The sequence below is a fragment of the Pseudophryne corroboree genome, chromosome 8 (assembly GCF_028390025.1).
Source record: "Pseudophryne corroboree isolate aPseCor3 chromosome 8, aPseCor3.hap2, whole genome shotgun sequence".
In the NCBI taxonomy this organism is placed as follows: domain Eukaryota; kingdom Metazoa; phylum Chordata; class Amphibia; order Anura; family Myobatrachidae; genus Pseudophryne; species Pseudophryne corroboree.
The window spans coordinates 56,955,072-56,979,851 of NC_086451.1; the positions used below are offsets into that span (position 1 = coordinate 56,955,072).

At 46.3% G+C, this 24,780-nt stretch overlaps 1 protein-coding gene across 3 annotated transcripts in view; it reads right to left on the minus strand.

Annotated features, from left to right (window-relative positions):
• Positions 1-24,780, minus strand: part of WHRN (whirlin) — a 216,100-nt gene that overhangs the window by 109,155 nt on the left and 82,165 nt on the right. For 2 of the 3 annotated variants that reach the window (XM_063936429.1, XM_063936428.1), the window contains one exon: positions 12,991-13,209. The exons of the other annotated variant lie outside the window; for it this stretch is intronic. In XM_063936429.1, the coding sequence (XP_063792499.1) occupies positions 12,991-13,209 (219 nt within the window). The remainder of the gene's footprint in view (positions 1-12,990; positions 13,210-24,780) is intronic. 3 annotated transcript variants of the gene reach the window in all.

The following is a 24,780-nucleotide window of genomic DNA, read 5'->3' on the forward strand; positions in this document are numbered from 1 at the left end:
AGATTATCAATTCGTCCCCACTGGAATCCACCATCTCAGCTCCCTGTGTACTTTGTGGAGGCAATTGCTGCTGGTCAATGTCTCCGCGGAGGAATTGATTATAATTCATTTTAATGAACATCATCTTCTCCACATTTTCTGGATGTAACCTCGTACGCCGATTGCTGACAAGGTGAGCGGCGGCACTAAACACTCTTTCGGAGTACACACTTGTGGGAGGGCAACTTAGGTAGAATAAAGCCAGTTTGTGCAAGGGCCTCCAAATTGCCTCTTTTTCCTGCCAGTATAAGTACGGACTGTGTGACGTGCCTACTTGGATGCGGTCACTCATATAATCCTCCACCATTCTTTCAATGTTCAGAGAATCATATGCAGTGACAGTAGACGACATGTCCGTAATCGTTGTCAGGTCCTTCAGTCCGGACCAGATGTCAGCATCAGCAGTCGCTCCAGACTGCCCTGCATCACCGCCAGCGGGTGGGCTCGGAATTCTGAGCCTTTTCCTCGCACCCCCAGTTGCGGGAGAATGTGAAGGAGGAGATGTTGACAGGTCGCGTTCCGCTTGACTTGACAATTTTCTCACCAGCAGGTCTTTCAACCCCAGAAGACTTGTGTCTGCCGGAAAGAGAGATCCAAGGTAGGCTTTAAATCTAGGATCGAGCACGGTGGCCAAAATGTAGTGCTCTGATTTCAACAGATTGACCACCCGTGAATCCTTAAGCGAATTAAGGGCTCCATCCACAAGTCCCACATGCCTAGCGGAATCGCTCCGTGTTAGCTCCTCCTTCAATGTCTCCAGCTTCTTCTGCAAAAGCCTGATGAGGGGAATGACCTGACTCAGGCTGGCAGTGTCTGAACTGACTTCACGTGTGGCAAGTTCAAAGGGCATCAGAACCTTGCACAACGTTGAAATCATTCTCCACTGCGCTTGAGACAGGTGCATTCCACCTCCTATATCGTGCTCAATTGTATAGGCTTGAATGGCCTTTTGCTGCTCCTCCAACCTCTGAAGCATATAGAGGGTTGAATTCCACCTCGTTACCACTTCTTGCTTCAGATGATGGCAGGGCAGGTTCAGTAGTTTTTGGTGGTGCTCCAGTCTTCTGTACGTGGTGCCTGTACGCCGAAAGTGTCCCGCAATTCTTCTGGCCACCGACAGCATCTCTTGCACGCCCCTGTCGTTTTTTAAAAAATTCTGCACCACCAAATTCAAGGTATGTGCAAAACATGGGACGTGCTGGAATTTGCCCATATTTAATGCACACACAATATTGCTGGCGTTGTCCGATGCCACAAATCCACAGGAGAGTCCAATTGGGGTAAGCCATTCCGCGATGATCTTCCTCAGTTGCCGTAAGAGGTTTTCAGCTGTGTGCGTATTCTGGAAACCGGTGATACAAAGCGTAGCCTGCCTAGGAAAGAGTTGGCGTTTGCGAGATGCTGCTACTGGTGCCGCCGCTGCTGTTCTTGCGGCGGGAGTCCATACATCTACCCAGTGGGCTGTCACAGTCATATAGTCCTGACCCTGCCCTGCTCCACTTGTCCACATGTCCGTGGTTAAGTGGACATTGGGTACAGCTGCATTTTTTAGGACACTGGTGACTCTTTTTCTGAGGTCTGTGTACATTTTCGGTATCGCCTGCCTAGAGAAATGGAACCTAGATGGTATTTGGTACCGGGGACACAGTACCTCCAACAAGTCTCTAGTTGGCTCTGCAGTAATGATGGATACCGGAACCACGTTTCTCACCACCCAGGATGCCAAGGCCTCAGTTATCCGCTTTGCAGTAGGATGACTGCTGTGATATTTCATCTTCCTCGCAAAGGACTGTTGAACAGTCAATTGCTTACTGGAAGTAGTACAAGTGGGCTTACAACTTCCCCTCTGGGATGACCATCGACTCCCAGCAGCAACAACAGCAGCGCCAGCAGCAGTAGGCGTTACACGCAAGGATGCATCGGAGGAATCCCAGGCAGGAGAGGACTCGTCAGAATTGCCAGTGACATGGCCTGCAGGACTATTGGCATTCCTGGGGAAGGAGGAAATTGACACTGAGGGAGTTGGTGGGGTGGTTTGCGTGAGCTTGGTTACAAGAGGAAGGGATTTACTGGTCAGTGGACTGCTTCCGCTGTCGCCCAAAGTTTTTGAACTTGTCACTGACTTATTATGAATGCGCTGCAGGTGACGTATAAGGGAGGATGTTCCGAGGTGGTTAACGTCCTTACCCCTACTTATTACAGCTTGACAAAGGCAACACACGGCTTGACACCTGTTGTCCGCATTTCTGTTGAAATACTTCCACACCGAAGAGCTGATTTTTTTGGTATTTTCACCAGGCATGTCAGTGGCCATATTCCTCCCACGGACAACAGGTGTCTCCCCGGGTGCCTGACTTAAACAAACCACCTCACCATCAGAATCCTCCTGGTCAATTTCCTCCCCAGCGCCAGCAACACCCATATCCTCCTCATCCTGGTGTACTTCAACACTGACATCTTCAATCTGACTATCAGGAACTGGACTGCGGGTGCTCCTTCCAGCACTTGCAGGGGGCGTGCAAATGGTGGAAGGCGCATGCTCTTCACGTCCAGTGTTGGGAAGGTCAGGCATCGCAACCGACACAATTGGACTCTCCTTGTGGATTTGGGATTTCGAAGAACGCACAGTTCTTTGCGGTGCTTTTGCCAGCTTGTCTTTTCAGTTTTCTAGCGAGAGGCTGAGTGCTTCCATCCTCATGTGAAGCTGAACCACTAGCCATGAACATAGGCCAGGGCCTCAGCCGTTCCTTGCCACTCCGTGTGGTAAATGGCATATTGGCAAGTTTACGCTTCTCCTCCGACAATTTTATTTTAGGCTTTGGAGTCCTTTTTTTACTGATATTTGGTGTTTTGGATTTGACATGCTCTGTACTATGACATTGGGCATCAGCCTTGGCAGACGACGTTGCTGGCATTTCATCGTCTCGGCCATGACTAGTGGCAGCAGCTTCAGCACGAGGTGGAAGTGGATCTTGATCTTTCCCTAATTTTGGAACCTCAACATTTTTGTTCTCCATATTTTAATAGGCACAACTAAAAGGCACCTCAGGTAAACAATGGAGATGGATGGATACTAGTATACAATTATGGATGGACTGCCGAGTGCCGACACAGAGGTAGCTACAGCCGTGGACTACCGTACTGTGTCTGCTGCTAATATAGACTGGTTGATAATGAGATGTAGTATGTATAAAGAAGAAAGAAAAAAAAACCACGGGTAGGTGGTATACAATTATGGATGGACTGCCGAGTGCCGACACAGAGGTAGCTACAGCCGTGAACTACCGTACTGTGTCTGCTGCTAATATAGACTGGTTGATAATGAGATGTAGTATGTATAAAGAAGAAAGAAAAAAAAAACCACGGGTAGGTGGTATACAATTATGGATGGACTGCCGAGTGCCGACACAGAGGTAGCTACAGCCGTGGACTACCGTACTGTGTCTGCTGCTAATATAGACTGGTTGATAATGAGATGTAGTATGTATAAAGAAGAAAGAAAAAAAAACCACGGGTAGGTGGTATACAATTATGGATGGACTGCCGAGTGCCGACACAGAGGTAGCTACAGCCGTGGACTACCGTACTGTACTGTGTCTGCTGCTAATATAGACTGGTTGATAATGAGATGTAGTATGTATAAAGAAGAAAGAAAAAAAAACCACGGGTAGGTGGTATACAATTATGGATGGACTGCCGAGTGCCGACACAGAGGTAGCTACAGCCGTGGACTACCGTACTGTACTGTGTCTGCTGCTAATATAGACTGGTTGATAATGAGATGTAGTATGTATAAAGAAGAAAGAAAAAAAAACCACGGGTAGGTGGTATACAATTATGGATTGACTGCCGAGTGCCGACACAGAGGTAGCTACAGCCGTGGACTACCGTACTGTGTCTGCTGCTAATATAGACTGGTTGATAATGAGATGTAGTATGTATAAAGAAGAAAGAAAAAAAAAACCACGGGTAGGTGGTATACAATTATGGATGGACTGCCGAGTGCCGACACAGAGGTAGCTACAGCCGTGGACTACCGTACTGTACTGTGTCTGCTGCTAATATAGACTGGTTGATAATGAGATGTAGTATGTATAAAGAAGAAAGAAAAAAAACCACGGGTAGGTGGTATACAATTATGGATGGACTGCCGAGTGCCGACACAGAGGTAGCTACAGCCGTGGACTACCGTACTGTACTGTGTCTGCTGCTAATATAGACTGGTTGATAATGAGATGTAGTATGTATAAAGAAGAAAGAAAAAAAAAACCACGGGTAGGTGGTATACAATTATGGATGGACTGCCGAGTGCCGACACAGAGGTAGCTACAGCCGTGAACTACCGTACTGTGTCTGCTGCTAATATAGACTGGTTGATAATGAGATGTAGTATGTATAAAGAAGAAAGAAAAAAAAAACCACGGGTAGGTGGTATACAATTATGGATGGACTGCCGAGTGCCGACACAGAGGTAGCTACAGCCGTGGACTACCGTACTGTGTCTGCTGCTAATATAGACTGGTTGATAATGAGATGTAGTATGTATAAAGAAGAAAGAAAAAAAAAACCACGGGTAGGTGGTATACAATTATGGATGGACTGCCGAGTGCCGACACAGAGGTAGCTACAGCCGTGGACTACCGTACTGTGTCTGCTGCTAATATAGACTGGTTGATAATGAGATGTAGTATGTATAAAGAAGAAAGAAAAAAAAAACCACGGGTAGGTGGTATACAATTATGGATGGACTGCCGAGTGCCGACACAGAGATAGCTACAGCCGTGGACTACCGTACTGTACTGTGTCTGCTGCTAATATAGACTGGATGATAATGAGATGTAGTATGTATAAAGAAGAAAGGAAAAAAAAACCACGGGTAGGTGGTATACAATTATGGATGGACTGCCGAGTGCCGACACAGAGGTAGCTACAGCCATGAACTACCGTACTGTGTCTGCTGCTAGTATAGACTGGATGATAAATAATGATATAAAAAATATATATATATCACTACTGCAGCCGGACAGGTATATATTATATAATGACGGACCTGCTGGACACTGTCTGTCAGCAGAATGAGTTTTTTATAGAATAAAAAACACCACACAAGTCACACGACGAGTGTTTAACTTTTTCAGGCAGACAATCACAATATACTGGTGGTCAGTGTGGTCAGGTCACTGGTCAGTCACACTGGCAGTGGCACTCTGACAGCAAAAGTGTGCACTGTTTAATATGTACTCCTGGCTCCTGCTATAACCTATAACTGCTCCCCAGTCTCCCCCACAATTAAGCTGTGTGAGCACAGTCAGATATTATACATAGATGATGCAGCACACTGGGCTGAGCACAGATATGGTATGTGACTGAGTCACTGTGTATCGTTTTTTTCAGGCAGAGAACGGATTATATTAAATAATAATAAAACTGCACTGGTGGTCTCACTGGTCAGTCACTAGTATAACTAACTAACTACTATCAGCAAAATTCTGCACTCTCTGAGTACTCCTCCTAAGCTCCAGTAAATGAAGTGTCTCACTGTCACTCTCCTATCTATTTCTAAACGGAGAGGACGCCAGCCACGTCCTCTCCCTATCAATCTCAATGCACGTGTGAAAATGGCGGCGACGCGCGGCTCCTTATATAGAATCCGAGTCTTGCGATAGAATCCGAGCCTCGCGAGAATCCGACAGCGTGATGATGACGTTCGGGCGCGCTCGGGTTAACCGAGCAAGGCGGGAAGATCCGAGTCGCTCGGCCCCGTGTAAAAAAACCTGAAGTTCGGGCGGGTTCGGATTCCGAGGAACCGAACCCGCTCATCTCTACTTAGAAGCAGGAGCACCCAGCTTGTTGGGTGCATACAGTATAAACAGCGAGTCAGATTTTCTGACTCCAGCCGTCCTTGAAATATATATTTTCAATGCTCTGACAACGTCCAGCAACTTGGAATCCTCCAAATCGCTAGTAGCCGCAGGCACCACAATAGGCTGGTTCAGGTGAAACGCTGAAACCACCTTAGGCAGAAACTGAGGACGCGTCCGCAGTTCTGCCCTGTCCGAATGGAAAATCAGATATGGGCTTTTATACGATAAAGCCGCCAATTCTGACACTCTCCTGGCTGAAGCCAGGGCCAGTAGCATGGTTACTTTCCATGTAAGATATTTCAAATCCACCGATTTGAGTGGCTCAAACCAATGGGATTTGAGAAAATCCAAAACTACATTAAGATCCCACGGAGCCACTGGGGGCACAACCGGGGGCTGTATATGTAGTACTCCTTTTACAAAAGTCTGGACTTCAGGAACTGAAGCCAATTCTTTCTGGAAGAAAATCGACAGGGCCGAAATTTGAACCTTAATGGACCCTAATTTGAGGCCCATAGACAATCCTGTTTGCAGGAAATGTAGGAATCGACCCAGTTGAAATTCCTCCGTCGGGGCCTTCCTGGCCTCACACCACGCAACATATTTTCTCCAAATGCGGTGATAATGTTGTGCAGTCACCTCCTTCCTGGCTTTTACCAGGGTAGGGATGACTTCTTCCGGAATGCCTTTTTCCCTTAGAATTCGGCGTTCAACCGCCATGCCGTCAAACGCAGCCGCGGTAAGTCTTGGAATAGACACGGTCCCTGCTGAAGCAGGTCCCGTCTTAGAGGTAGAGGCCACGGATCTTCCGTGAGCATCTCCTGAAGTTCCGGGTACCAAGTTCTTCTTGGCCAATCCGGAGCCACGAGTATCGTTCTTACTCCCCTTTGCCGTATAATTCTCAGTACTTTTGGTATGAGAGGCAGAGGAGGAAACACATACACTGACTGGAACACCCACGGTGTTACCAGAGCGTCCACAGCTATTGCCTGAGGGTCTCTTGACCTGGCGCAATACCTGTCCAGTTTTTTGTTGAGGCGGGACGCCATCATATCCACCTTTGGTTTTTCCCAACGGTTCACAATCATGTGGAAGACTTCTGGATGAAGTCCCCACTCTCCCGGGTGTAGATCGTGTCTGCTGAGGAAGTCCGCTTCCCAGTTGTCCACTCCCGGAATGAACACTGCTGACAGTGCTATCACATGATCTTCCGCCCAGCGAAGAATCCTTGCAGCTTCTGCCATTGCCCTCCTGCTTCTTGTGCCGCCCTGTCTGTTTACGTGGGCGACTGCCGTGATGTTGTCCGACTGGATCAACACCGGCTGACCCTGAAGCAGGGGTTTTGCCAGGCTTAGAGCATTGTAAATCGCTCTTAGCTCCAGTATATTTATGTGAAGAGACATCTCCAGGCTTGACCACACTCCCTGGAAGTTTCTTCCCTGTGTGACCGCTCCCCAGCCTCTCAGACTGGCATCCGTGGTCACCAGGACCCAGTCCTGTATGCCGAATCTGCGGCCCTCTAACAGATGAGCACTCTGCAACCACCACAGAAGAGACACCCTTGTCCGTGGAGACAAAGTTATCCGCTGATGCATCTGCAGATGCGATCCGGACCATTTGTCCAGCAGATCCCACTGAAAAGTTCGTGCGTGGAATCTGCCGAATGGAATCGCTTCGTAAGAAGCCACCATTTTTCCCAGGACTCTTGTGCATTGATGCACAGACACTTTTCCTGGTTTTAGGAGGTTCCTGACAAGTTCGGATAACTCCCTGGCTTTCTCCTCCGGAAGAAACACCTTTTTCTGAACCGTGTCCAGAATCATTCCCAGGAACAGCAGACGTGTCGTCGGGGTCAATTGAGATTTTGGAAAATTCAGAATCCACCCGTGCTGTTGCAGCACTACTTGGGTTAGTGCTACTACGTCCTCCAGCTGTTCTCTGGACCTTGCCCTTATCAGGAGATCGTCCAAGTAAGGGATAATTAATACGCCTTTTCTTCGCAGAAGAAACATAATTTCGGCCATTACCTTGGTAAAGACCCGAGGTGCCGTGGACAATCCAAACGGCAGCGTCTGAAACTGATAATGACAGTTTTGCACCACGAACCTGAGGTACCCTTGATGTGAAGGGCAAATTGGGACATGCAGGTAAGCATCCTTGATGTCCAGGGACACCATAAAGTCCCCTTCTTCCAGATTCGCTATCACTGCTCTGAGTGACTCCATCTTGAACTTGAATTTTTGTATGTACAGGTTCAAAGATTTCAGATTTAGAATAGGTCTTACCGAGCCGTCCGGCTTCGGTACCACAAATAGTGTGGAATAATACCCCTTTCCCTGTTGTAGGAGGGGTACCTTGACTATCACCTGCTGAGAATACAGCTTGTGAATGGCTTCCAATACCGTCGCCCTGTCTGAGGGAGACGTTGGCAGAGCAGACTTTAGGAACCGGCGAGGGGGAGACTTCCCGAATTCCAACCTGTAACCCTGAGATACTACCTGCAGGATCCAGGGGTCCACCTGTGAGTGAGCCCACTGTGCGCTGAAATTCTTGAGTCGACCCCCCACCGCCCCTGAGTCCGCTTGTAAAGCCCCAACGTCATGCTGAGGGCTTTGCAGAAGCCGGGGAGGGCTTCTGCTCCTGGGAGGGAGCTGCTTGGTGCACTCTCTTACCCTTTCCTTTGCCTCGGGGCAGATATGACTGTCCTTTTGCCCGCTTGTTCTTATAGGAACGAAAGGACTGCGGCTGAAAAGACGGTGTCTTTTTCTGTTGGGAGGGGACCTGAGGTAAAAAGGTGGATTTCCCGGCTGTTGCCGTGGCCACCAAATCCGATAGACCGACCCCAAATAATTCCTCCCCTTTATACGGCAATACTTCCATATGCCGTTTGGAATCCGCATCACCTGACCACTGTCGCGTCCATAAACTTCTTCTGGCAGATATGGACATCGCACTTACTCTCGATGCCAGAGTGCAAATATCCCTCTGAGCATCTCGCATATAAAGAAAAGCATCCTTTAATTGCTCTATAGTCAATAAAATACTATCCCTATCCAGGGTATCAATATTTTCAGTCAGGGAATCCGACCAAACCACCCCAGCACTGCACATCCATGCTGAGGCGATGGCTGGTCGCAGTATAACACCAGTATGAGTGTATATACTTTTCAGGGTAGTTTCCAGCCTCCTATCAGCTGGATCCTTGAGGGCGGCCGTTTCAGGAGACGGTAACGCCACTTGTTTTGATAAGCGTGTGAGTGCCTTATCCACCCTAGGGGGTGTTTCCCAGCGCGCCCTAACCTCTGGCGGGAAAGGATATAATGCCAATAACTTCTTTGAAATTAGCAGTTTTCTATCGGGGTTAACCCACGCTTCATCACACACTTCATTCAATTCCTCTGATTCAGGAAAAACTACAGGTAGTTTTTTCAGACCCCACATAATACCCCTTTTTGTGGTACTTGCAGTATCAGAGATATGCAAAGCCTCCTTCATTGCCGTGATCATATAACGTGTGGCCCTACTGGAAAATACGTTTGTTTCTTCACCGTCGACACTAGATTCGGTGTCCGTGTCTTGGTCTGTGTCGACCGACTGAGGTAAAGGGCGTTTTACAGCCCCTGACGGTGTCTGAGACGCCTGGACAGGTACTAACTGGTTTGCCGGCCGTCTCATGTCGTCAACTGATTTTTGTAACGTGCTGACATTATCACGTAATTCCATAAACAAAGCCATCCATTCCGGTGTCGACTCCCTAGGGGGTGACATCACCATTACCGGCAATTGCTCCGCCTCCACACCAACATCGTCCTCATACATGTCGACACACACGTACCGACACACAGCAGACACACAGGGAATGCTCTTATCGAAGACAGGACCCCACTAGCCCTTTGGGGAGACAGAGGGAGAGTTTGCCAGCACACACCCAAGCGCTATAAATATATAGGAACAACCCTACAGAAGTGTTGTTTCCTTTATAGCAGGTTAATATATCAATATCGCCAAAAAAGTGCACCCCCTCTCTGTTTTTTTACCCTGTTTCTGTAGTGCAGTGCAGGGGAGAGTCCTGGGAGCCTTCCTCGCAGCGGAGCTGTGCAGGAAAATGGCGCTGTGTGCTGAGGAGATAGGCCCCGCCCCCTATTTCGGCGGGCTCTTCTCCCGGTGTTTGTGAGACCTGGCAGGGGTTAAATACATCCATATAGCCCCAGGGGCTATATGTGATGTATTTTTAGCCAGAACAAGGTATTATCATTGCTGCCCAGGGCGCCCCCCCCCCAGCGCCCTGCACCCTCAGTGACCGCTGGTGTGAAGTGTGCTGACGACAATGGCGCACAGCTGCAGTGCTGTGCGCTACCTCATGAAGACTGAAAAGTCTTCTGCCGCCGGTTTCTGGACCTCTTCACTTTTCGGCATCTGCAAGGGGGTCGGCGGCGCGGCTCCGGGACCGGACTCCATGGCTGGGCCTGTGTTCGATCCCTCTGGAGCTAATGGTGTCCAGTAGCCTAAGAAGCCAATCCATCCTGCACGCAGGTGAGTTCACTTCTTCTCCCCTAAGTCCCTCGTTGCAGTGAGCCTGTTGCCAGCAGGACTCACTGAAAATAAAAAACCTAATAACTTTTTCTAAGCAGCTCTTTAGGAGAGCCACCTAGATTGCACCCTGCTCGGACGGGCACAAAAACCTAACTGAGGCTTGGAGGAGGGTCATAGGGGGAGGAGCCAGTGCACACCACCTAGTCCTAAAGCTTTTATTTTTGTGCCCTGTCTCCTGCGGAGCCGCTAATCCCCATGGTCCTGACGGAGTCCCAGCATCCACTAGGACGTCAGAGAAATGGGCACTACTTTGCGAGGTAATGTGAAAAAGGGGCACTATTGTGTGGCACAATTTGATTTGGTACTATTATGTGGCCCACCCCTGTTCTGGAACATTATGTCCTCTGGCCCATGTTCCAAGGTTGAGGGGACAGCATTGACGTTGCCCTTATTGTCCACCCTTTTCCACCTTGCAGGGTGCTTAGGACACACCCATCTTCTTCTAAAGTTCCTGGCTTCCTGGTCCTCCAGCTCTTATTCTGTAATGTCATGTATGGGGGCAGGGGGGAGGGGACACCGGCCCAGTATGCTACTTTACTCTTCTATGGCACTGGCTAAGGCCATTGGCTATGCCACTTTGTCTCCTATCCTTTATCCATGTCTTTATCCGTTGCACTGTCTAATAAGCCACTGCCAAGGATTTTCAGGTTCTTAATACATCTTCTGTGTTTATTTGACATAATCTCTCAACAGCAATTCCATGTTGCCTTAGCTCTTGTAATTTGTTTGCCTCTAAATAGAACACAATCATTCTTATGTTTTGTAATGCTTAGCATTTTTTAAATTGTCAGATTTCCAGATCTCTAGTTATCATTTTCTTCCTTAATGCATGTTCTGTGCAATAAAACAATTTAAGCCATTATCTACATATCTGTAATTGCACCTATAAGCAGCGACTGATCAGAGTTTTATAAATGGTACTGCAAGCACGTACCACTCTTTTAGGAGTCTATTTATCACTGAGAGACCCACTGTGACGACAAGTCTGATTGTTTTATCACTATGATATCTATCTAAGAAAATGTCACCCGGGTGGGGCAGAAATCCTGGCCTGCAGCAGTAACAGCTAACATACAGCTTCACCAGACAGTCAATTCAGCATTTCAGGGCTGGGATCCATTAGATAATAACATACAGTAGCTGGAATTAGCCACTGTATCCCATAGGCTACATTACTGCATTGCTTTTTTGGAGAGGGTAGTACATGTCGCCCCGCCGTCTGCGCCGTAATAATTAGCTCTGAACAAGCATTACAATCCCCATAATATGTTGCATTAAGGATTGATCATTTTGGGGGCCAGAGTGAAATTACTGATAAATAGGCCCCTCTAGTCAACCCTTATTATAATTGTTATTATTATTATTATTATTATTATTACTATTATTATTATTATGATCATGATCATTTATTTATATGGCGCCACAGGGGTTCTGTAGCGCCTAATAAAGTACATAATCAAATTAGCAAAACAAGAAAACAGCGCCTTACAGCACAAGACAATGCAGGACAAGTACAAGGTATATAACATTACTGCATCGGGGGACAGGACACTGAAATAAGCATCAGGGTGGCAGAGACTGAGGGTTAGGTGCCGTTATAGGGAGTATGGAGTAGAAGATAGTCTAAGAGAGGGAAAAGCACACAAGGGCTCGTGAGAGCTTACATTGTGAAGAGGAGAAGGGGCAGACGGACAAGGGTGACACAGGTGGGGTAGGCACTGCAGCATGGAACAAAGGGTTAGAATGAGAGACGGCTGGGTTTAATGTGTCTTGAGAGCCCCGTTTGGAGTTTTGTAGAGAGGTGGAGCGTCTGATAGGGAGAGGAAGAGAATTCCATAGGTAGGGAGCACCACGGGCAAAATCTCAGAGGCCGGAATGGGCAGGAGAAGCAGCATGTATTTGTGGAGCAAAGTGGGCTGTGGGAGTGTAAAGGGAGATAAGGTCAGATAGGTAAATGAGAGAGAGAGGAAAGGGCGAGGGCTTTGTGAGTGTGAGAAGCTTGAATCGGATTCGGAAGGGGAACAGGAGCCAGTCCAAAATGTAAAGCCTTTGCTTTAGGTTCTGATTTATTGCTGTACATTTAATTCAATTGACAGGTAGTAATAAATCCCATTATTGTTTTCTACTATCGCTGAGAACTTAATTCTAGTCACCACGGTCCACAGCATTCTCCCTTCTGAGAAACATCGCTCAATTTTTAAATCGATGTTAACACTGGATGATCTGATAAAGTGGCACATCATTATATATAGGGGGTGCAGTTACTATAGCTGGAGTCTGATTGTCTCTTAAGGGGTTATGTACCAAGCCCTGGAGAGAAATAAAATGAAGCAGTTTCACAAAGAAATTAATCAGCTTATAACTGTCATTTATCTGATTATGCAACTTCTCCACTTTATCTCTCTCCGAGCTTTGATGCATTTCCCCATAGCAGTGTATATAGAGGGTGTAAAACTATGCAGTGAGTGCAGAGAATACAGTGTTACCCCCACACCTTCTTCTCATCCCCCTCCTGAAGTAGCTGGAAGTGACTCCTCTTCTCCTTCTCTGGGTCCCCCATAGATGGGCTGTGTGGGTACGGCGGTCCTCCAGGAGGGGAGACGCTGCGTCCGTGTGGATCTATCCAGGTGTAGATATGACTGGAGACCTGTCCGCCAGGGACCCGGCCTGATGACAGCACAGAGAGAACCAGCTTCTGAGAACCACGCAGAGCCTGGAAGAACCAGCACAGAGACACAGAGTGTATATACTGAGCAACGTACAGATGCAAGAAAGCCTTACTCAGATGTAATATGCAACAGAGAAGTGGGGAACCAGATTATGGCTGTGACTCTCTTTAAGGGGGAGCTGTATCAAGCATTGGAGAGAGATAAAATGGACTAGTTTCCCATAGCAACCAATCAGATTCTGTTATTTCAAAGACTGCTTGATAAATTAGTTAGAACCCGATTGGTTTCTGGGGACATTTTTTATCATTCTCCAAGGCTTGATTCCTCTACCCTTTAGTACTGTGAAAGAAATGGTCATGCTTCTCAGATAATTATTCTCTGTCAGGCCTAACATTACAGCGTTATGCTGCCTCATTAATACCGTGTGAATGGCCGCACTAGGCATGTAAAAGGCTCTATAACTGATTTCATACGCCTAATAAATGAAGCAGAATTTCTGGCAGCTCTCAGCCCTGTGACCTGTGACCTGTATGCCGCTTGGTTGCGTTCTGATCGGAACACTGAAAGAGCGTGAAGAAGTGAAACTTAATAGAAGCCATTGACGAATGCAAGGCTGTTTAAGCTGCTATAGTATGTGTGCTCTATGAGAGCAAAATCTGATCACAGAGTACACCACGGTGGTCATTCCGAGTTGATCGCTAGCTGCTTTCGTTCTCAGGGCAACGATCAGGCAAAAAAACATAACTTCTGCGCATGCGTATGGGGTGCAATGCGCACGAGCGACGTACTTTCACAAAAGCTATTGCAGTTTCACACAAGGTCTAGCGACGCTTTTCAATCGCACTGCTGGCCGCAGAGTGATTGACAGGAAGTGGGTGTTTCTGGGAGGTAACTGAGGTAACTGACCGTTTTCGGGGAGTGTGTGTAAAAACGCAGGCGTGTCAGATAAAAACGCAGGAGTGGCTGGGGAAACGTAGGCGTGGCTGGGCGAACGCAGGGCGTGTTCGTGACGCAAAACAGGCACTAAGTAGTCTGCAGTGATCGCTAGCTGGGAGTAGGTCTCGAGCTACTCTGAAACTGCACAATCTTTTTTTGTAGCAGCGCTGCGATCCTTTCGTTTGCACTTCTGCTAAGCTAAGATACACTCCCAGAGGGCGGTGGCATAGCGTTTGCACGGCTGCTAAAAGCAGCTAGCGAGCGAACAACTCGGAACGAGGTCCCACGTTCAGCTCACTCAGAGTCCTAGGGACTAGATTTACTTACCTATAACCTAATCATGACCAGGAAGTAATATACTGAGAATTGTATCATGCCTATAACTATAGCTCACATAGTGCAACTTATTATTATTATTATTACTACTTATTTGTATGACGCCATGGGGGTCTGCAGCACTTTACATATTATATAATCAGAAGTAGTGCAAACAAAATGAGAAAAAAAAGCAGAATATTGCATAACATGGGTTGTTGCATAAACATATTGCATAACAGAATATTGCATAATATGCTGCAATGGTAGTGCAAGCTACACTACCAATGCAGCATATGTAGACGGGTGTGGTATGGTATGCCGGTGGCCGGGCTCCCGGTGACCAGCATACCGGCGCCGGAAGCCCGACCGCTGGCATACCGACAGCGTGGCGAGCGCAAATGAGCCCCTTGCGAGCTCGCTGCGCGCCACGTTATTTATTCTCCCTCCAGGGGGGTCGTGGACCCCCACGAGGGAAAAAAACTGTCGGCATACTGAAGACCACCCTATATAGACATAATACCCACAAAAACAGCACTAGCTGAACCCAAAGTTTAGCTGCCCTGCTTGGCAATGGGGAGATGATGGTATAAGTGAGGAAGAGAAAAGCACATGAGGGAAGACCCTGCTCGTCAGAGCTTACGATCAGAGTCGGCCCTAACCAATATGATGCACTAGGCAAGATTTTGGCTGGTGCCCCCTAGCACCGCTGCTAGTTCCGCATCTGACAGTGCACCCCTTTCCCAGAACCATCACCCCTCACCCATGGCAGTTCTTAATTTAAGTTTTCCTACCCCCTATATTTTAAATAGGAACAGTGTGCACATTCGGCACACAGGCCAAAAAGGGGTTCACTACGATATGCCGGCGGTCGGGCTCCCGGCGACCAGCATACCGGCGCCGGGAGCCCGACCGCCGGCTTACCGACAGTGTGGCGAGCGCAAATGAGCCCCTTGCGGGCTCGCTGCGTTCGCCACGCTACGGGCAAGGTGGCGCGCTACGCGCACCACACTATTTTATTCTCCCTCCAGGGGCGTCGTGGACCCCCACGAGGGAGAATAAGTGTCGGTATGCCGGCTGTCGGGCTCCCGGCGCCGGTATGCTGGTTGCCGGGAGCCTGACCGCTGGCATACTGAAGACCACCCCCCAAAGAGGGGTGCGTTTTTGCTGGCAAGGGGCATGGCCACACAATAGTACCCACAATTCAAATTGCGCCACACAGTACTGCAACTTTATTCACATTTTATCATGCGATAGTGTCCCTAATTCAGGTTACATCACACAGTAGTATCACTATACCTTATATACATTACTCCTCATAGTAGTGCCCCTTATTCACAATACACCACACTGAATTGCTCCTTATTCACATTATACCACACCATATTGCTCTTTATTCACATTAGACCACACAGTAGTGCCCTTTCTATACATTACGCCACCCAGTAGAGCACCTTATACACATAATGCCACACATTAGTAATGCATTTATACACATAATACCACACTTATGCCCCTTGCACATATGACGCGCATTAGTGTCCTTATAAACATAATGCGCCTTACACATTACAACCTTTATTAATGCCCTTATACACATTAAGAGGCAGATGTATTAACCTGGAGAAGGCATAAGGAAGTGATAAACCAGTGATATGTGCAAGGTGATAAAGGCAGCAGCCAATCAGATCCTAACTGTTAATTTACTCATTGGAGCTGATTGGCTGGTGCCTTTATCACCTTGCACATTTCACTGGTTTATCACTTCCTTATGCCTTTTCCAGGTTAATACATCTGCCCCAATGTCCCTTACACATATGCCGCACATTATTAATGCCCTTATACACGTAATGACACACATAGTGGTATATTCAATGAGAGTCGGATCCATCCCGAAACGCATTTGTCGGAATGGATCCGACAACCCCTAATCAAAGAGTGGCCAGATCCGACTGTCAGATTTGGCTGGTGTCTGTGCAGCTGTCAGCAGCTCCCCGTGTGTGAGAACACAGGGAGCTGCTGGAGCCGCACAACACACCCAGTGCCGCGCTGCAGGGAGAGAGGTACCTGGCCGGGGGATGGCCGTCAAAGTACCTCTCATCCCTGCTTCCCATAGCCGCCGTACACCTCCCCCTAGCTGCTGCACTGCTCCCCCTAACCATCGCACCGCTCCCTGCAGCCAGCGCACCGCTCCCCTTGGCCGCCGCACCGATCACCATATGCCGCCACTCCGCTCACCTCAATCCAACTTGTCAGAAAAAAACTACCTCTAATGAACAGGTCGGAACCCCTTACTACCTATTTCTGTCGGAAGCTGCCGTCTTTCCGACAAGATGGCAGCTTCCGACACTTATTGAATACCCCCCATAGTGCCCCTTACATATTTGCTGTACATTATTAATGCATTTTTATACATGACACACATAATGCCCGACACATATGCCGAACACTACTGCACAACCAACCCACTCACACACAGCGCTCACACAGCCGCTAACACTGTGACCTCTGCTTCTGCTTAGATACAGATGTGTCCTCATAAATCTTGCCTCAATGCGAACGTTGGGCGCTTTTTTTTATGAAAATGCATCTTACTTGCATTGCTATGTGGCTAAGATGCACAAGCAGCATCTGCTAATTAAATTGATATGCAGCATTATAAACTGTGTGAGACTGTGGCTGTATCTGCATATGAAATATAGGCATGAGGCAGAATATAGGCATGCCGCATATATAGGCAGAATATAGGCATGCCGCATATCATTTTAATGAGCAGAAGCTGCTGATGCCCCTAGGCATACAAAAAGCCCTAGGCAATTGCCTAGTTTGCCTATGCCTAGGGCCGGCTCTGCTTACGATCAAAAAGGGGAGGGGCAGACAGACATGAGTGACAACGAGTGACAACTCTTAAGCATTTCACTTGCACGGTCAGTACGGTGCTTCCTGTGCAGTAAGTAGAGGTGAACCATTAGGGGCTTCAGTAGCGCACGGATGGGGGGTTTCTGAGTACCAGGAAACCCCCCGATGGACCAATTTTTTTCAACAGCAGCGGTCACCCGGCCGACGTTCAGAACACCGCCCCCTCACAGATTCGTGGGTTGGTGGTGTGGGAGACAATATGATATTATTCTCATAGAATCAGCAAATCATGGCATTATGCTGTGAGGGCGAGCCTAATGGTGAAACGTGCCCCTGCCCACGGCATCAATGATTTCCTGCTGCGCACTGGCGTATTTATAATGGGTGCCGTGTGTGCAGTACACATGGGCACCCAGGGTCCAGGGGGACCCACACCGTACACCCTGCACCCATTATTTTTCATACTTACTCTCCGGAGTCGTGCGGCGATGCAGCAGCGCTGCAGAAATCACTGGGAAAATGGTGCCAGTTTGTTTTGCATATACGCAGTAGGAAAGTCACTGGGAAAATGGCCACTGCACCATTTTGCTGGAGATCCGCACATGCGCTCTACACTGTGGGACCCTAGTGCCCAAAGCAACAGTGCTGCCGGCTAGCGAGGAGGGGTCCCAGACGGATCCTGCACACGGGCCTCCTCCTTTCTCGCCCCTGTTGCTGCAGCATCCTCTTCCCTCAGGGCAGGCTCCTGAAGTCATTGTAGGTGTGTGTATGTATGTATGTATGTATGTATGTATGTATGTATGTATTTATTCTATGTATGTGTGTATGTATTTATGTACAGTATATGCATGTATGTTTGTCTATGTGTATATGTATGTATTCTATGTATGTGTGTATGTATGTATGTACAGTATATGCATGTATGTTTGTCTATGTGTATATGTATGTATTCTATGTATGTGTGTATGTATGTATGTATGTATGTATGTATGTACGTACGTACGTACGTACGTACGTACAGTATATGCATGTATGTTTGTCTATGTGTATATGTATGTATTCTATGTATGTGTGTATGTATGTATGTACAGTATATGCATGTATGTTTGTCTATGTGTATAATGTATGTGGATGTATATACTGTATTATGTATGTATGTGTTCTATGTAACATGTGTGTGTACATACTGTCCCCCTACGAATCCTGCGTTTATGTGCAGTTGGAAACATTTTATGTCAGAAACTTAGAGATGTGGCTTGACCAGGGCCGGATTAAGGGCTCAAAATGCTCAAGGGCCTATTGTGAGAAGCAGGAGAGCTGAGACCAGTGCTGTGTGGGTGTGGTCAGTGGTGTGTGGGTGTGGCCAAGGACGTGTGTGTGTGTGGCCAGTGACATGTGGGCCCACTGTCTCCCTATATAAATTCACCCGTTTGCAGAATGTGTTGTGCGTGTGCACTACAGTTCTGTATCCACCGGCAACAGAAGGAGTTATTCTGGGCTGTTACTGGCGATACTCAGTGAAGGCGTGTCGGCAGAATTTATGGGTGGTGCAGAGTAGGGTGAGAACTGTTAATACATATGTTTCCAGGTGTAACATTTGTACAAAGAATAGTTATGGTGCAAATGCAATGATGATGATAATGACGATGACGATGGGTATCAAACCAATCGTACAGATATCACAAAGATGTGTACAACGTAAGGGTGAAATTACACATGTAAACTACTGACTAGGGAAGGCTATCTACCACCAATGTTTTAACAGGCCCGATGGCGAATACTTTTACCATCGATGGGGGAGAAACCAGATGTTTTCCCATAATCGATAGCATTAAACTATTCAACAGTTTTTTTACTTTTTTTTTTTTTTTTGCATGGTAGAGGGACACCCATGAAGCCCCCACCCCCTGACACTCACGAAGCCCCACATCCAGTCTCTGATTGGCCTGCAGCCAAAAGAATAGAAAAGCAGAGATGACCATAGGTGGGTGAAACCATCGATGGTTCCCTTGCAAATAGTTTTTAAACCATCAAGGTTAATCATCAATGGTACCATCGATAGTTAACCCACCAATGGCCATCCCTACTGTTGACGCAATGCAGGAGCAATTATATCCGACTTGCATCCAACTGTGCATCAGTTCCATCAATAACAAAGATTTTCTATAGCTTCTTATGGCAGCAATGATATTAATACTCAGATACCGAGCTCCAGGCAATACTGGCAGTGGTAATAGGTGTCGTACCAGTTCGACAATTTTGCGCATAGCACCATAGCTTAGTTTGCAGATTCACAAATACACAGTGCACTCAGTGGGGGCCACTGTGCAAACATAAATATAAAGTTAAAAGACAAGATTTTTTAAAGTATATATTTAAACTAATAAAAATGTAAATAATAATAATTATAATTAGCATTGTTTCCACTATAGGAGTGCTATGGCGTTACTCGCTGCCCTTAATAAATAGGCAAGGAGATGCCTTCACTAGAGAGACTCGGCAGCAGCTGTCACCTGTGATACCCGGAGGAAGCCATCACCAGTTATGGGGATGTAATAGATTGGGAGAGACTTTATAAGTACAAATGACATTAAATACAAACATATGTTCTCTTCCCATTACAATATCCAATGGGAATCATCTTTCTTGCTGCAGTCTGAATGGAAACATCAGTTATATAATGCTAATAGATGGTCACAGCTTTGTATAATATAGGGACCATGAGCCCAAGTTCATAATATCTCATTTTTACCATACTAATTATTTATATATAAGTACAGCCAATTATCATATATTACACCAGGGTTTAGGGCTCACAGGAATAGTCCTCCAAAGAGGCATACTATACAGGGTGATTCAAAAGTCGCAGTACACCCTTTTGTTTCAAAAACTGTGCAGAAAATTGGAAAACTGAATACTCAAGTAAGGTATGGGTGAGGTGGGCTATCTTTTAGGGTATGTACCGAACATGGGCGCCATCTTGAAATTGGCCATCTTAAATCTAAGTCAGTTTTTTCAAATGTAAAGGTGGTTGTGTAACATGTCAAACAATAATGGTCGACCTAATGAGTGTCGACCTAAGTGCTGTCGACCTAAAGCACGGATCCCCCCCTAGTTATGGCGTTGTGAGAGACTGAAACATGTTAGGAAGGGGTTAACCCCCTTGGATTCTGGAGACATGTCTAGTTATTCCTCATATGGAGCGGCAGAGATCTGCCTTTCCGAGGCCTCAAGCTCAGTCACTCAATGGCTAGTGTGTGGGAAGGTCAATATGACCCATGACTATGAACTCTCATGCACTGAATAGGCTGTAATTAGTTGTAAAAAGAGAAAATGCAGATGCACACCCTAAATACTAAACACTGCAAATCAGAATAATTATAATAAATTCTGCAATATAACTTAGTGTAAATGTGCGGTGCTTAGCATAATTATGGCCAAAAATATGGGCCCACCAACCATGACCAGGTGACCTCATTTGGTGGTTCCCTAACACTAAGGTTCAAGTCCAGGAAACGGGGTCCCCCACATCAGCGTAAGCCAACTGCCTCAAGGCACCACACTAGTGAGAGGTTTACTTGTTAGGAAAAGTCACATTAGTAAGAAGCGGCAGCTATGTGTTGAGAGGTGAGAGGTAATAATTAGAGCGTTAAAAAGTGTCTCAATAGTATGAAACAATTAAGGTACTAAAAAAGTGCTAGATTAAGTGTTACAATATGAAAAAAGTGCTAAAGTGCAGAGTTTATTATAATTATTCTGATTAGCAGTGTTTAGTATTTAGGGTGTGCACCTCCATTTTCTCATTTTTTATGTGTGGAACTACGCATCTCAGCATGGTAGCGCCTCTCATTATATTTAGAATTTTGGGGTAGTCCGAAGTACATGCATATAGTTCTGCACACTGTGTACAAATACATGCATATAGTTCTGCGCACTGTGTAAATACATGCATATAGCTCCTTGCACTCTGTACATATAAAAGCATATAGCTACGTGCACTCTGTACAAATACATGCATATAGCTCCGCGCACTCTGTACATATACATGCATATAGATCTGCGCACTTTGTACAAATACATGCATATAGCTCCACACACTCTGTACACTTACATGCATATAGCTCCATACACTCTGTACACATACATGCATATAGCTCCACACACTCTGTACACATACATGCATATAGCTCCACACACTCTGTACACATACATGCACATAGCTCCGCACACTCTGTACACATACATGCATATAGCTCCGCGCACTCTGTACAAATACATGCACATAGCTCCGCACACTCTGTACAAATACATGCATAGAGCACTGTGCACTCTGTACAAATACATGCATATAGATCTGCGCACTCTGTACATATACATGCATATAGATCTGCGCACTCTGTACATATACATGCATATAGATCTGTGCACTCTGTACAAATACATGCATATAGATCTGCGCACTCTGTACATATACATGCATATAGATCTGCGCACTCTGTACATATACATGCATATAGATCTGTGCACTCTGTACAAATACATGCATATAGCTACACACACTCTGTACACATACATGCATATAGCTCCATGCACTCTGTACACATACATGCATATAGCTCCGTGCACTCTGTACAAATACATGCATATAGATCTGCACACTCTGTACATATACATGCATATAGATCTGCGCACCCTGTACAAATACATGCATATAGCTACACATTCTGTACACATACATGCATATAGCTCCGTGCACTCTGTACACATACATGCATATAGCTCCGTGCACTCTGTACAAATACATGCATATAGATCTGCACACTCTGTACATATACATGCATATAGATCTGCGCACCCTGTACAAATACATGCATATAGCTTCACACACTGTACACATACATGCATATAGCTCCGTGCACTCTGTACACATACATGCATATAGCTCCGTGCACTCTGTACAAATACATGCATATAGATCTGCACACTCTGTACATATACATGCATATAGATCTGCGCACCCTGTACAAATACATGCATATAGCTACACACTCTGTACACATACATGCATATAGCTCCGTGCACTCTGTACACATACATGCATATAGATCCGTGCACTCTCTACAAATACATGCATATAGATCTGCACACTCTGTACATATACATGCATATAGATCTGCGCACCCTGTACAAATACATGCATATAGCTACACACTCTGTACGCATATAGCTCCGTGCACTCTGTACACATACATGCATATAGCTCCGTGCACTCTGTACAAATACATGCATATAGATCTGCGCACTTTGTACAAATACATGCATATAGCTCCACACACTCTGTACACATACATGCATATAGCTCCATACACTCTGTACACATACATGCATATAGCTCCACACACTCTGTACACATACATGCATATAGCTCCACACACTCTGTACACATACATGCATATAGCTCCGCACACTCTGTACACATACATGCATATAGCTCCGCACACTCTGTACAAATACATGCACATAGCTCCGCACACTCTGTACAAATACATGCATAGAGCTCCGTGCACTCTGTACAAATACATGCATATAGATCTGCGCACCCTGTACAAATACATGCATATAGCTACACACTCTGTACACATACATGCATATAGCTCCGTGCACTCTGTACACATACATGCATATAGCTCCGTGCACTCTGTACAAATACATGCATATAGATCTGCACACTCTGTACATATACATGCATATAGATCTGCGCACCCTGTACAAATACATGCATATAGCTTCACACTCTGTACACATACATGCATATAGCTCCGTGCACTCTGTACATATACATGCATATAGATCTGCGCACTCTGTACAAATACATGCATATAGCTACACACACTCTGTACAAATACATGCATATAGCTACACACTCTGTACACATACATGCATATAGCTCCGTGCACTCTGTACACATACATGCATATAGCTCCATGCACTCTGTACAAATACATGCATATAGATCTGCACACTCTGTACATATACATGCATATAGATCTGCGCACCCTGTACAAATACATGCATATAGCTACACACTCTGTACGCATATAGCTCCGTGCACTCTGTACAGATACATGCATATAGCTCCGTGCACTCTGTACTGTCAAAGTCGAAAAATATCATGCTGCACGTTGCCATATATTAACCCCATGCGCTCGCCCGCTGCACGTGCACATTCTCTCCCGTGCGTGCGCATATTCGCAGTTGCGTAATGGAGCTTCTACGGCCGTGCGCATTGGCGCGTGGTATGCGCACTTACGATAGAGTTTGTGTGCGTCTGGTGGGCGACTCGATCGTTACATAGTTAATCCGAATAGTATGTTTTATAGGTAATGGTTCCCTTAATAATAACTGTTAGTTTGTTTATTGTAACTGGTCGCTGGACAGAGGAATTCCTCTTTGCATGATACGAAGGGTCAGACAGGGTTTGAGCAGTGGTGTTTGGTACCTAACTAAAGAACATTTTATTAGAAACAATCCGGTGCTGGTTAGGTAAAGATTAATCGCTCCTGCGTATAGTTATGTCTATTAGTAGTTTCTGGACATTTACTATATTTGCGGTTCATTATCCATGCGGCGGGAATCCTGAGATTCCCTCCCACCTGAGCAGTTCGATATAGTCACAGCCCACCTGTTCAAACTAACCTATGACCTTTTGTTATAGTGCGGGGAGACATTCCTGTGTCCAATGAACAATGAGATTATAGGTCCCTTTGTAGTGTACTGTACGCAGTGTATATAAGGACAGCCAGCCTGGCCAGCTCGGTCTTCTCTCCACAACGGTTTTCATCATTGACTAACTAGAGAGCTGGTACCAGGACTGCGCAGCGATCGTTCCCAGTGTGTAAGTTATTCTCTGTGACCAACTTGTTCTCTATTTGTATTTGCCATATTCTCTCTCTCTCTCTCTGTTATTGTTACGCTGTTGTATATTGTATATGTGTAGTTATTCTGCTTAGATATTGATGTTAGTCTGTAGTGTATGAACTGTTAACTGTTTTCCCTTTTTTTACATAGCTAAATATTGTTAGTAAAGGTGTTGGAACCTTAGCAAGGTATTGTGTGTTTATTACATTACTGAGGGTATTTGGAGCGTCTCAATCGCTCAAACAGCTTTCACATTAACAAGGTCAAGCAGCGTTATATCGCTACAGTATTTCAGTAGTAAGGTTTACAGTACAAATTTAATCTTTCAGTGTGTTGCATACAAGGTTTACTGAGTGTCATCCCGTGAGCGGCTGCGCCGCTCGTGTTCCCCTCGTGGTCACGAGCGTCCGCTACGCTGGTAGCGTAGCATTACGGTAGTCGGCCGCCTATAGCGTGCTCGATACCCAGCTAAGCTGTGAGCGAGCGTGCCGCATGTGCGTCTCGACCACGGCTAAGCGTCTGCTACGCTAAGTGCGTACCCTTACGGTACCACATGCGCCAATTGCGTACTGAGTCTCTTACCAATA